The sequence below is a fragment of the Phyllostomus discolor genome, chromosome 14 (assembly GCF_004126475.2).
Source record: "Phyllostomus discolor isolate MPI-MPIP mPhyDis1 chromosome 14, mPhyDis1.pri.v3, whole genome shotgun sequence".
NCBI classification, from domain to species: Eukaryota; Metazoa; Chordata; class Mammalia; order Chiroptera; family Phyllostomidae; genus Phyllostomus; species Phyllostomus discolor.
Genome location: NC_040916.2, coordinates 4,474,142 through 4,488,256, shown reverse-complemented (window position 1 = coordinate 4,488,256; position 14,115 = coordinate 4,474,142). Strand labels below are relative to the sequence as shown.

At 56.5% G+C, this 14,115-nt stretch overlaps 1 protein-coding gene across 10 annotated transcripts in view; it reads right to left on the bottom strand.

The window, feature by feature from the left end:
- Window positions 1-14,115, bottom strand: part of NFASC (neurofascin) — a 195,593-nt gene that overhangs the window by 28,331 nt on the left and 153,147 nt on the right. For 4 of the 10 annotated variants that reach the window (XM_036015545.1, XM_036015546.1, XM_036015547.1 and 1 more), the window contains 10 exons: window positions 13,267-13,311; window positions 11,991-12,092; window positions 11,498-11,695; window positions 10,638-10,708; window positions 9,373-9,595; window positions 7,320-7,435; window positions 5,523-5,727; window positions 4,244-4,366; window positions 3,061-3,234; window positions 518-532 (listed from right to left, as the gene is read on the bottom strand). In XM_036015545.1, the coding sequence (XP_035871438.1) occupies window positions 518-532; window positions 3,061-3,234; window positions 4,244-4,366; window positions 5,523-5,727; window positions 7,320-7,435; window positions 9,373-9,595; window positions 10,638-10,708; window positions 11,498-11,695; window positions 11,991-12,092; window positions 13,267-13,311 (1,272 nt within the window). The remainder of the gene's footprint in view (window positions 1-517; window positions 533-3,060; window positions 3,235-4,243; window positions 4,367-5,522; window positions 5,728-7,319; window positions 7,436-9,372; window positions 9,596-10,637; window positions 10,709-11,497; window positions 11,696-11,990; window positions 12,093-13,266; window positions 13,312-14,115) is intronic. The other 6 variants (XM_028530954.2, XM_036015549.1, XM_036015548.1 and 3 more) reach the window with 5 other exon arrangements.

Here is a 14,115-nt window from a genome sequence, read left to right as displayed (position 1 = left end):
AGCTGGTGCCGGGCCCCCATGCAGCATGCAAGGCAAGCATGCACGGCATGCTTACCCACAGGTCACCCTTTCAGGGCATGGCAACCTGACCAGAGGACAGGGGCCAGCTGTGCCCACTTGCAGCAAAGCATTCCTTCTCGGGGCACCGCTGGCCACTCAAAGGCTGCCGACCCTCTCTGTGCTCTGAGATGTCAAGCCTAGGCCAGGGCCCAGGAGTTCAAGGGTGTAATCACTCAGCTTCAGAGAAAGCTCCAGCTCCAAAGAACAGTCTGCAGCCCATGTGTGCAGGGCCCCTTCTCAGTCACTCTCCTTCTCAATAGGGGCAAACAGTAAGTGGAGGGAGAAGACTGTGTTGGATTCTGGTCCCACCCTCCTGGACGGTCTGGCTTCCCAAGCACCGAAAGGGTGAGTCTGGAGCACGTTTTCATTCCGAGCCTCTCCCTCCTTCTCCGCCTTGGCCGGGCTCCACCTGCATCACCCCATGCCATGCCCATTACCTCTGCTGCTGGTACGGTACCTGCAGTTGGAGTAGCTTCAGAACACAGCGCCCAAGATGGCCAGAGAGAGGGAGAAAGGATAAGAGAGAGAAGAGAAAACAGAACACAGGTGAAATCACAGGGCAAGCAGGCAGAGAAGGTTCTGGCTCAAACCTGACCCAGACAGTGTGGTCAGCTGCTGGCCACTGCCCTGAGGATGCCAACTGGTATTCAGGGCTCATGTTCAACCCCACTGGGGTCTGGTTCGTTTCTATAGAAAACTTGCCACCTGGGTCTGGGAGACCTTTCTGATACACTCTGCTTCTACTTCTGTTCAAGGACTAGCAACTAAGAGGTGGCAGCAGGCACAGTCCACCTGGAGTACTGCGTTCCGAGGTCTTTCCCCCAGAAGACGTCCTTCCCTGGCCAGCTGATCTTTATGATGCAGGCTGGGTGATGCTCCGTGATGCCAGGAACTGAGGGCTCACGGTGTAGGCGGTACGGGAGAACACCAATCCCGGACAAAAGAACGGTGCCGCTATCTTTGGGGGATGATGTCGGATAGTGTTGGGGAGGATGGCGGGGTGGGGAGAATGTTTGGCTGAACCCTCCTCCCACAATCTTAGCCTTGAAAGGCCTGGGAATGGTGACAGGCTGCAGCCCCGAGGCCCCTGTCTTGTTCTGCTGGCCCAGTTCTTTCCCACCAGTTGTACTTTATGAAATAAGAAACGCAACTGTGGACTGAGCCCCCAAAAGAATTCCTGAATGTGCTGCAAATATCTGAGTTGAGAAGAATCTTTGTACTCCTGCTGCCCGGGGCTGCAGAACTTTCCCTGTGTGGTCCCTGGGACAGTGCATCTCTATCTGATGCTCTGCATTGGGGTGGAGGTGGACAGGAGGACAGGCTCTCTTCATGTATTTCCTTAGAGTTAAGTAATCAAGTGAGTGCATCAGCCGTGGCTGGTGTGGCTCTCCACAAGGTTGCCAGTTTAATTCCCACTCAGGGCACATGCTTGAGTTGTGGGCCAGGTCCCCAATAGGGGGCATGCAAGAGGCAACCGATCAATGTATCTCTCACACATTGATGTTTCTTTCCCCCTCCCTTCCCCTCTGTCTAAAAGTAAATAAATAAAACCTTTTTAAAAACAGCATTTAAAAGAAAGGTGCATTATCCTGTGGTGATAAGGCACAGATCAGGCGCTGACCCCAAGTCCCCTAGCCCTAATTAACTACCCAATGGGGTTGGAAGGCCAAACTAGAGGAGCTTGTTGTGTGGCTCACTCCTGATTTAGGGGACAGGAAAGGGCCACAGAAAGGACCATAGGCCTTTCTCCAGCTCCTCCCACCCCCCACCTCGCTGCTGGCCCACCGGCCAGGGAGCAGAGGCAGCAGGGCCTGCAGCCCAGGCCGGGAAGCACTGGTGCTCTGCTGGGCGGCAGCAGCGGCCCTCGGGAGGTCTGACTTGGGCCAGGGTGAAGCTGCTGAACCCCAGCCTCCTGGAGAAAGCACTAGACATGATAGCCTGCTGTCAGCCTCAAGGATCCCTACTCACTTCACCCCTTCTTTGGAGGCTTCCCTTGCAGACTTGACTCCCCTGCATCACACAACCATGGCCCCTTCCTTACCTGAACACAGCATTTCTCATGTTAAACTGCAACGAGCTACTCTTGCTGATGTCTCCCCTTCTAGACTGCGTGTGCTCATTACCTACGAATCCATTTTCGGCACAGCGTGTAGCACTTCACATCGTGGGTGCTTAAGAAATGGCTTTTGAATACACCACTGTACCTCTGGAGAGGCAGTGGGGTCCCGCTTTCATAGGGGACCTGCCCATATCAAAGCCCCTATAGTCAGGAACCCCCAATAGGTTCCTGGATATCAGTTAGCATTGCAGGTGGGCCCAGAGCTCCCTCTAGTGGAGTCCCCATGAAGGTGCAGCTCCAGTGGGGATTGCTAGGCTCCTGGAAGATGTCAGGACCCAGGAGATGAATCCATTTGCTCTTTTGTGAAGCTAGTTTGGCCAATGGCTGTTCCCCAACGCCCTTTCCTCTCCGCAGCTGCAAGGAGGAACTACATCTACTCACAATCCGGCCAGGTAGCTTCAGTCAAGGCTATTTCCCCTCCCTCCTTGGCCCCACATGCCCTTGGGAAAAGAAGGGGTGTCCCTAGAGTCCTCGTGGACACTGTCAATATTCACGCCTCCCTCAACAGGTAAGCATGTTCACTAGTCCTTGAGGTTCATTAGCATATTTACTTCCAACACACTTTCCCTCATCTCATCTCCACTCAGAACTCATGCTCTCTTCCGTATTCCCCCACTAGAGCGAAAGACAACACATATTAAGTAGCTGAGCAAGTCAAGGCCAAGTGGGGACCCAGGTCTACAGGAAGTCTAAGGAGACCCGAGTTCCGCAGACACATCGCCCGTACCTACCTGCCGGCACACGAGACGGGCTCTCTGCTTCAAGGGCTGAAGGGCCTGTGGCCTCATTCCCACCCCATGCCAGGAGGCCGGGCAGCCAAAGGCCAGGTCAGAGTGTCTCGCTGGGGCCTGCTGTCCCTGCAGCTGCCACAAGGCACCTACCTTCATTCGGGGATGCTGGTGACTCCTCCGTGACTGCTTCCCCAGAGCCCACCTGCGTCCTGGCACTCAGGGTGAAGCGGTAGCGTGACACAGGGTCTGCTCTTTGCACCGTGAACTTGGTCTGATTAGGAGAGAAGTTCTCCACTATCTGCTTTCCTAGTTTGGTTCCATTAACTGGGGAGAGATAGGTAAATGAAATAGAACTTTGGCAACATTGACCATGGAGGAGCAAACCTCCCAACTCTGCTGGAAAGGGCTGCAGTGAGACCTGGCCATGCACTTGAAGACTAGGGGACGGGAGGCTTGGTTCAAGGGCATAGTTCGGGGCAAGAACTCCTTTCCAGCGCTTGGATGACATACCAAGGTTAATACTCTTTCACTAAACTGGTTCTCTCTAGCTCACTGCAAAGTTATGTGGCCGATTCTGAAAGACTCAGGGTATAATCTCCAAGCCTTTTCAACAAGGACAAAACTTAGGAGTTTCTTCCTTTCAAAGAGAACTAGGGCAAACCCACTAGAGCTTCAGATGGTTAATGCCTCCTTTGTAACAAGCCTATTCAATGTACCTCAAGGTCGGCTCCAGAGACGGACCTGGAGCAGCATGCAACACACAGTTGGGTATCAAAGTAGTCAATACAACACCCAAGCCTTTGAGTGCCCAGTGGGGTACAATGTCACCTACTTTAGAAGGCTTAATGTTTTAAAAATGTAATGACACTTCTGTCCCCGCATGGTGACACTGAACGCCCAGGGTGAGGTCTTCCTGACTCAGGCTCCTGACAGGGTCACTCCAAGTTAGGACAGGTCTACACACAGCTACCCGACACCTTGTTGGGGTGTCCCTGAGTCTCGCGTGGGCTCCTGTGAGGGACTGTCTGCCCCACTGGGTGGCCGTGCCTCCGGAGAGGAATTCCCCTAGACTGCTGGCGTTGGAGACTAAGATCCCCGAAGGCCGGTGCTGGACCAGAACTTCCCTTTGTCTCCAGGGCCAATGGGAAGCTCCCTGCAGGAGGGGCTGTGTCAGGAAAGCAGGGTCTCAGCTGCCCACCTAATCCCATGGGGGGCTTTCTCCCTGGCAATGTCCTGCACCACAGGCTCCTTGGTCCCTTAGGAAAGGGGGTGAGAATGGGGTTCCTGATCCCCTGATTACCTAAAAGAAAGATTATCTAAGAGCAAAACGTACAGGCCAAATATCTGAGAGAATATCCAGTGAGGATCCCATTGGGGTGCTCCGGATGGTCCCATTCCAGGCTGATTGTCTGCAGGCTGGGCTGCCGGACTCGGAAACGCCTGGGGGCACTGGGTACTTGGGGAAGGAGAAGAGAGTGGGGGAGGTGAGGGCGAGGGGGGAGGCGGGCAGGGCAAGGAAACAAAAACAGAGCACAAGTATGAAGGCGCTGGTCCGAGGCTGCCCCCCCTGCCAGCCAGCTGCTATGCCAGAGCCCACGGCCCACCCGGACCGGATGGTGTTTCCCTCGTGCAGGGCAAGCACGGCTCAGACGCTGTTTAAATGGAGGAAGGAGATTGAGGGTTTCTTTAGTAACTGCTGTGGATTCTGCGCATTCGGCTCTGATTCTGCAGAGATACCTCCCAGCAGGGCAGAGAAAGTCTCAGGCAAGGAGACAACTGTCATTGTTTCCTACAGAGGCTGCAGCTCCTGATCCTCAGACAAGGATTTCACTGCTGGGTCCAAGCAGCAGGCCCGTGCCTCCGAGCTGAGGATGCTGTGTTCAGGGTGGAGAGGAAAGCAAGCCCAGACGGAGCATGTGGTCAGGAGCACTGGGAAGAGGCTGATGGTGAAACACGGAGAAGGAAAAGACAGGAATAAAGAAAACAAGAGGGGAGACCGAAGGAGAGTGGAGAGAGGAGCAGGAGAGTAAGAAAATGAGGAAAACAACAGTCGAGAAGGGAGGGAGGAGAACCAGAAACAGGTGGAGCAAGCGCCACACTGCTGAGAGGACTGGCGAGGACAGGAGATGAGCGGGGGAGAGCTTGTAGGCATCAGCCCCCCTGGGACCAGGGTGACTATGAGCTGCAGAAGGCAGGCGCCCCTCTGCAGGGTGCTGCACCCATGGGCCAACAGTCTCAGCAAAAGCTTCCTGCTTGCAGTGGTGAGAGCTCTGCAGGTCGTGGGTGCTGGTACACAGACTGGGTGCCTCTGGGTGTCAGGGCAGCTGTGCTTCAGCCTCAGAAGGCAGCAGGCAGCCTAGGCTCCTGCAGGGCCTGGGTGTAGCCCGTCTGGGTTATGTCAGACAAATCTTCTCTTGAGGTGCAGTCTCGTCAGGGCAGGCCACCGAGGTGACACAGTGCTCTGTGGGAATGGTGGGAGCTGCTCAGCTCACAGGTGGTCAGCCCCTTGAGGTCAGGCCGAGGTCGACTTGTGCTGTGGAAGCTGCTCCAGGTCCTCCTGACTGCGGCGCCCTCGTCCTGCCCCACCCCGAGGGGCTGCAGGCCAGACCTACCTCCTTCCGGGGTGGTGAACTCCTTGGTTTCACTGAGAGGCCCATCGCCTCTCCCATTGACCACAACCATCTCCAGCTTGTAGTTGCTGTAGGGAAAGAGGCGGGACACCACACCCCGGAGGCGGTCACCAGGGAAGCCGGCTTGCTGTCTCTTCTGAGACACCCACAGGCTCTTCAGTAAGCTGCTCTCCCTCCAGTAGTAGGCCTTCAGGACAGAGGCAGGCCAGTGAGGGTGCGGTCAGGCAGAGCTGGGTTAGTGGTTAGTGGTGGTGGTAGCGACCGGTCTTCCCTTTGCTTGCCACAGGCTCCAAATCCCAAAGGAACCCATCCGTCCCACACGGGGCTGGGGGAGGGGCCTGAGAGTCCCCGTTCATTAGCCACCAGTGAGTGTGCACTGATGTCCAGCGAGAAATGCGGTTTTGGTTCAACCACCTCTCTGGAGGAGAGGCAAGTTGGCCCGGCGGGCACTGCACTGCTCCATCGTGAGCCTAGTTCCAAGCCGGGGAGCAAGTTGCTCAGGGAGCTGGTGCCCAACCACAAATACAAGCCAAGGGCCCAAGCGTGGAAGGCTCGGTGCTGCGCTCAGAGGCCGCAGCCCCTCGCAGCAGATTAGTGTGGCGTGAGACTCGCAGCACAGCGTAGTGGGTTATCCCCGGAAGTCTGCATCTGAGCAAGGGTTGCTTTAATCCTCTGAGGTCAAATGTTTCTCTTAATACTGTCTGGAGACCTTTACAATGGGAGAGACACGTGTCAAAGTGAGCGAGACGCCAGGCTGCCTGGTGGCAAGAGCTCGGCTGGGACAGCCTGTGGGAGGCAGCAAGTCACAGACAAGACTGAGAGTTTTGGACGCAAGGTCTGATCAGCGGTGGGTGAGAAGCTCCAGATCAGGCTGCCACTCCAGCGTCACCGAGGCCTCCAACGGCAGCACCAGGAGGAAGCATGGACTTAAGAGGGGGACCCAACGGTACCTTTAGCCAGAAACACCTCCAGGCAAATGGGTTAAGGGTGCAAGCCAGTGGTTAGGGAAGGGCTTGCTCAAGTGTGCACGTCATCTTGCCTGCCATCCCCTACTTACCAAATTCGCTTCCCAAGAGGAGACTGACACCCTCCACTCTGCCCCTAATTACCCATCAGCCCGCACTCCATGACTGCTGAGGTCACAGAGCCCGTTGTTAGCCCCTGCTACAGCCTCACTCACTTTCCCGGCAACTTTTAAATGGCACTTCCCATAGGAGGAGACTGTGCACTCCGGGTGTTCTCACCCTTTCCCCACCTCAGCTCACCCTTTCAAAGAAGATTGGAGATTGAGCAGACACTGCTCACGGCAGGAAGACCAGAAGCCGAGAGCCTGGGTAATGCACATGCCGGATAACTGGGAGTTGGCTGCGACAACAGGGAAGGCGTTTGCACCCTTTCAGTGGTTACCCCTGTTAGTTGGGACTTCACACAATCAGACTGGGTGAGGCAGGCAGCCCAGAGGGGGCACTGAGGAGCAGGCAGGGTATAGCTCAGTGATGCATCACCAGAGCTTCTGAGGATGCATGCACGTCCACTCATGCCTTCCTGGCACCTATGCAATGTCTACCCAGACCCCCCACCCTTCACGGGATTCCCTGCTGAGCAGAATCTCTCAGCATATCTGTTGTAGGACACATCTAAATTACATCTAACCCTAGACATCATCTTCTTGAATCAACTCTGGACTCCTTTCGAGTATCTCACGGCCTGCATCTGCTACCCCCTTGCCCTGGTTATCGAGCCGGGTGGTTAGGCAGGGCTGGGAGCTGGCTTCCTCACTCGGTACTCTCTGAGCTGGCCCTGCACCGTGTCGGAGTAGACGCGGTTCCACTGAAGGCTGATGGCTGTGCTGTTCAGGACTCGGACTTTAACTTCAGTGGGCGCAGCCCTGGGATCTGCAACGTGTCGGGACAGAGAGCAGGTTATGTGGCAGGGCTGGCCCAGGACCTCAGGTTCCCCTCGACTTGTTCTCTGCCACCCATATCTGCACCCCGTTCCGGGCCCTGGGTACACCATGAGGGCAGGAACCACGTCCCCTCCACCAGACTGTACGTGGAGGGGTGGGGAAAGGCTCAGAACAAAATGATAGCAATCCAGGTAGGAGGGCAGTTATTTGCTACCCTTACATGCTGGTGTTTTCTGTTTGCCCTGACACCCATGCCATTCTCCAGCCTTTCCCGCCTTGCTCCATGTCCTAGGAGGCTGCCCTTTGTGGATGGTGTCAGCTGGGCTCCCTTGTTCTCAAGTTTCCAGATGGGTTTGCCCAACAGGAAGCACAGACAGGAGGTTCTGGGGCAGAAGGGAAGGTGGCTGCTCCCCTGGCTGCCTGTTGCAGGCCTGAGGGTTCACAGCTGTTGCATTCTTCTGCCCAAGGCCATGGCTCCTGTGGGCGGCTCTCAGTGGGTGTGGTGACTCACCCATCCCTTGCCCCTTCATGGCTCAGGGTCCTATAGTGGCATCCTGCTGTGGCTAGCCCTCCGGCGGGTTCACCATGCCTTGCTGTTCTCCCTCTAACCCTGTCGTCACACTAGAAATAGTCCCCATGAGGGGCATTTGTTTCCTGCCTGGAAACATTACCACCAGACTCAAGGTGCCCTATCCGTGGCTACCTGGAAAGGGAGGGCCACTCTCTCCCCCATAACTGACTCCCACCCCCCCTCCTCCGTTCTGATGCAGCCCTGCTCATCCCTCCACTCTGTCAGAGCAGGGGCCACAGTGGGAGGCAGATGTGATGAAAACTGTGGGGCGGCCCATGAAGTTCACGACCAGATGCTGCCATTCCATACGTACCCTCCAGTGCTCTCCTGTCCAGAAGTGTCTGCGACCGTGGAGGTGAGAAGTGGAATGGACAGAGGGCCTGCTGACCCCTCTGCTTGTCTCCCAAGTGGGTGCAATCGTCATGACCCCCAGGAAAGCAGGCACAGGGCCCAGCCCTCACCCGTCCCACCTCGTCCCACCACGCTGCTGCGAGCATGGCCGGCTGACTCTGGACCCAGTGCTGCGCCTGTGACTCTGCCCCTCCCCAGTGCTCTTCCCACTCCCCGCTTTGGCCGCTCCATGATTTCTCCTTAGGTCAGGCCCAGACCACTGGGGTACAAATCACCCTGACCTCGGGGTGGGCTTCACTGACCCTCCTGCTCTGCCTAGCAGCCTACTGGGTGGATGGGGACAATGAGCTCACCACCATCTGGGAAACTAGTCGCACACTTCCACATATATGTCTAGGATCTTACTGATTCATCCAGTGCGAGCCTCCAAGGAACTCTTTTTATGCTCCATTGCGAGGGCCAAGAACATCACTGGGAAAGCTGCCAGGAGGCTGGTCTGGGTGCTCCCAGTCTGGGGCTCAGTGGACCTTCTCCAGCCCTGAAGGCCTCCCCACCCCACACCCTGGGGAGCCCAGGGAGGAGTCTGGCCCGTGGTTCTGCTTCCTGTGCAGGAGCCCAATTATGGCTCTTTGGGACTCACAGTTCTGAGGGGCCAGTTTCTTTTTCACACCTGACGTCTGCTACTGTGTGATCTCGGCGAGGGCTTTCCTTGCATGGTCTCAGTTTTCACATCCGTCACATGACAGCATGGGACTAGGTGATGGCGCTCGGCAATTTCAGCCAGTGGTCAGATGACGAGACCTCACTCCTGACACCATCAGGAGCCCATCTGCTACCAGACAGGTTGCCGTGGGGATTTCTTTTTCCTGGGAACTGGCTGTCCTCCAGGATGTTCCTGGAGGTCCCACAACCCACCTCAAGGCTCCTAGTCCGTGAGCTCTTATGGGCTCTTATGGAGCCCAGTGGGGAGGGTCCTGGATGGAGGACAAGAGGAAGGTACTCACAATCTTCTCCAGAGTAACCGATGACAGTCTCCGGCTCAGGGCCCTTCCCAAAGTCGTTCTCGGCCTGCACTCGGATCTCGTAGGGCACGTAGACAGGGGTCGGCCCTACCACGTAGCGGGAGCCCCACACCGTGACATTGTTCCAGCTCTCCCGAGTCTCTCTCCGCCGCCACTTGACGATGTAGCGCAGGTTGGGGCCAAAGGCGGAGGTGGCATTCATGGGCTGAGCGGGGAGAGGAGGGCAGGAGTGGAAGGGCAGGCGGGGAGCCCAGACTCACCCACCGCGCGCACTCTCTTTCTCCGCTGGGCACCCCTTCCTGATCTGCCCGACCCTGGCCACCCCCTACCCTGCTGAGTTCTCCAGGAGCCCAGAATCCTACAAACCCAGTGGCATGTAGATTTTCTGTGACAAAAGTGTCACCAAGACCTAGTCACTGTGACTCCCACATTGGCAAGTGCATAGGAAGCAAAAGCTTTATTTTTGGCAGGACTCTTTCTTATGATGGAGAAACCAGAAAAAATATGGATGATGATGTAATACTCTCCAAAGTCAGAAAGGCATGGCTTCTGGTTGAGCCCCTGCACGCCTCCTGCCAATGAACTCAGAACTGCAGAGCCGACTACGAGTTCCACGGAGCCCAGGTGTGCCCGCTCTGTCCTTGCAACAGGCCAGAGCGCTCTGAGGGTGGGCGTGACTGTGCTCTTTGTTCCCTGAGGGCCCGTTCCAGGAAGCAGCCCCCTGGAGCGGCAGGATGGAATGCAGAGCACGAACTGACCCCTGTGTGGTCCTGAGGATGTGCCTTGGCGCCTGGGCTCAGCCTCCTTCCGAGGCTGCGAGGCTGCGGTGAGACCAGCCCTCCCCAGCAGGGGGCGGTCTGCATTCCCAGCACCAAGTGTCCTGTTTCCACGACTCACGGCAAGAGCACAGTGGTGCTGATATTTCAGCAGCCGGATTTACACCTCTCAGACTTGGAAGTGGTTTGCGGAAAACTCATTTTGAGGTGACATACCCACTTTTGATTTGGAAAATGTAGTCAGTGAGTTTGCTGGCTCTATGATTATGCCAGGCACCTCTGCTCCTCTCTCCTGTCTCAGATCTTGTTCTAGACACGCTCCTGCTTGGTTCCGGGATGCCCAGTGCAGAGAGGAGTGGCCACCAAACCCACCAGCTAGGCTGAGCCACCCTGTGGCCTGGAGGTGACAGGGCTATAAGGGGCGAGGGGGCACAGGTGCCCTTTGGGGGCTGCGCCGGGAGGGACACTGACCGTCCACGTGATCTCCATGTTGTTCTTCCTGGTCCCCTCTCCCTTCACGTCGCTGGGGTTGGACTCGGGGGCTGGAACCCAAATTGACACAAAGTTCAAGCCCAATCTGTGCCTGACCGGGGCGTGGTAAGCACGCTCTGCTCCTCCCACCGACCAGGATCTTCCAGGCTTTTCCCCTGCACCTCTCTGCCCTCTGTCCCACGAGCAACTGGACTTGTTCTGCCGTCTCTCACGTGGGGGATGCGCCTTCCTAGCTAAGATGTAAACCCCCCAAAGCAGCCCTGACTTCTTTTCAATTTTAATCCCTTACCAGACGGGATTTATTATGAACTTTTTAACATTTTAGACGGCCGTGTAGCCGGCTCAGTGCAGATTAACCCCTTTGCGAGTTACCCGCTGAATATGTTTGCTATGAGCTGGTTTACCTCCATCATTTAACATTTTGGGGGATGTCACTGAGCTAGTGTGATTTCGGAAATCTAAATATTACCCAGGAAAAGAAATCCAGTAGAAGAGCAGATTACTAGCTGTACTGCAGATCTTTGCCGTAGCTCTTCCCTTTAAACCATATCATCAAGAATTATTGATAACATTAGGAATAATAAAAATGACAGTGAACATTTATTGAGTGCTTACTATATGCCAGGCATCATGGTAAGTGCTGGAATTGCATTTCAAATGCCATCCTCACAACAACTCTATGCTGGCAGGTGTTGTTGTGACTCTGTGTTTCACAGGTGAGGAAGCCAAGCCCTGGAGAGGGTAACTTGCCCAAATTTACAGGGCTGGGGGCTGGGGAAACTCGGTTTGGACTCAGGGTGTCTGCTTCCAGCGCTCTCCATGAGCGCCCCAGTACTCACGTGCCCCGCTGGTCCTGTAGCGCTCGGACGGGAGGCTGGGGTGGCTGCTGCCAACCTCGTTGACGGCAATGACCCGGAACTGGTAGTTGACGTACGGGGACAGCTGGAGGACAGCAGAGTTGACACTGCCTGGGAACTTGGAATGGTCATGCCAGACTCCTGGCTGGAACTGGTCCTCTTCAAACTGGACAACATAGTCTGGGCGGGCAAGGAAGACAGAGCTGCTTTAGGAGCTGAGTTAGCAGACTTCTTCCTTGCGAGCACTCCCTCATGGTTTCCACTGGTCTCCAGAACCTCCCTCGGGGAGACAAAGGCACAGGGAGAATTCCCATCGAGACACCGAAGGGGAAACCAAGGCTTCCATGTGCTCTGCCCACAGCCCGGGGCACAGGTCAAGTGAGGTGGACATGGGACCGGAAACCCGGCTGAGGCCTCCAGCCTCCGGGCTGCTACCACCCCTTGTCCCTGGGCGGCAGCGCAGGCCCTGGCTGACCTGTGATGGGGCTGTTGTTGTCATCCCCCGGGATCCAGGTCAGCCTCACGCTCCTCTCGGCCAGGTCGGTGAGCTCCAGGTCCCGGGGCCGGTCTGGCCGTCCTGGTAGCAGAGAGAGCAGACGCCACGCGGGACTCCTGAGATGGAGCCAGTCCATTCCTTGTGCTGGCCCCAGCCCTGGACACTGTCCCATGCACAGGTCCCTGGTGCACTGAGGTCACCACAGCAGGGGCCATCCCCAGCCTGCCCTGCAGGGTTGGCACAGGGACCACCCCCTCCCTCGGGTATTCAAGGAACAACAAAGAGGAGACCCCGATTCTGCCACCCCCAAAAGAGGATCAAAGGATGCAGGGCACACAGAGAAAACTTGGACCAACCCATCCCATTTCTGCAGGCAGTCTTAGAGTGCAAGCATTTGGAAACGCTTTTCACTGGACACGGATGCTTCTGACACATTTAGGAAAGCCAGGGAGGAAGAAGTAAGAAGTTCTGTCCCATGTCTCATCATGATTATTCCCTAGTCTGCATGCCGATGCTCCGAGGGGCAGGAGCCCGCGGGTGTCTGGAGGGCTGAGTGGGGCAGAGAGGCCCAGGGAATGAGAGGGACAGAGGGGACCAGGTCAGGAAGGGGATGGGGACTTGGTCAGGAAGTTTCAGTGACAGAAGAGGATAGAGGAGCCCCAGCAGGCTTCCTACCAGGGGCAAGACTGCACCTTTTGGGGGCTCCAGTCTCACTGGGTTGCTCAATGGGGTTGGTGCCTGGGGATAAAGCCACCCCACCACGGACTGGTGGGGGCAGGCACACTTTTCCCTCTATGGCTCCTTGGACGAGCTATTTCCACAGTTTGGCTGATTCCTGGGAGACTGGAAGGTGAGTCACGTGTGCGTGCATTTGTGTGGGCACGGACTGTACAGGGGTACCCAGTACTGGGCAGGGGCAGGCTGCAGGGAACGTGGGCCTGTCCGACTGGACCACACCCACCTGGCGCCCAGCTAGGGAACAAGCCGCCCCGTGGGCGTGGTGAGTGGCCAGAGGTAAGGATGCGGGAGAAGTGTAGCCAAGAACCACCAAGCTCAACTGCAAACGGGGCAGGAAGCCTGGAGCAGGGCTCAGGGAGGTGGCTGGGGACACTTGAAGGAGTTGATTTGGCAGAAAGTGGGGAGTGGGACCCACCGCCCACACACAGCACATCTGGCAGGCAGCACTCTCCTCCTGGAGCCCACCTTCCATGGGCCTCGGGAGGGCTCAGCGAGGGTCCCGATTAGTATGAATTACCTTTGGGCAGGGCAGCCAAACGGTTAGTTGGAGTGGTCTGATCAGCTGCAAAGGTAAGACGGGTTATCCAGGTTAGCAGGTTACCCAGAGTTAGCAGGTTATCTAGGTGGTATTCTGGAAGGGTGGGAGCAGGCAGCAGAGGCTGGAAGAGTGGCCCCTCCGCGTGTTTCTGGCAACCTTCCCCGCCTTCCACAGGCAGCCCCACCCCTTCGAGAGGCCTTCCTGTGCTTCCTCCAGCTCCTCCTCGCCCCAGCGCTACAATCATGCCCGGCTCTCCATCTCCTGCAACCGTGTGCCTCCGCCAAGGAAGGGACAAGACACACCAGAGGACTGGCGGTGGGCGCCCCAAGACTGGACAGAGGTGATGAAGGACAATGGGGGATTTGCTTCCCTGGGTGGGGCAGTTCCCTTCCCCAGGTCTGGGATGGTTTAGCATTTGTGGTTCCGCCTGGAGGAGAAGGGTTCACCTTGCTAAGTGCAGAGCACCCTGTGAGGTCCCGTCAAGAAGCGGGAGGGGAGTAAGGCCGGAAGAGGTGTTGGAAGGACAAACACAAAATTCAGTCTTGCTTCAGTGACAGGTCCTTTCAATGAACTTACTGGTTTAGAGTAGCTGTAAAGTTGGTAAAAATGACCACAACAAGAACCCTGTCCACCTTCCCTCTCTCATTCAGGCAAGGATTTGGCGAGTTAATAATTCCACTTAGGAGATAAGTCATTCAGCGCAGCTTGTTTTGAAAGGAGCAGCTTCCTAAATAACCCTTAGATCAAAAGGCAGGAGACCACCACACCTGGCGGGCCCCACAGACGGCCGGCCCAGGGCTTCCCTGGCTGCGGGAGGGAAGGGGGGTC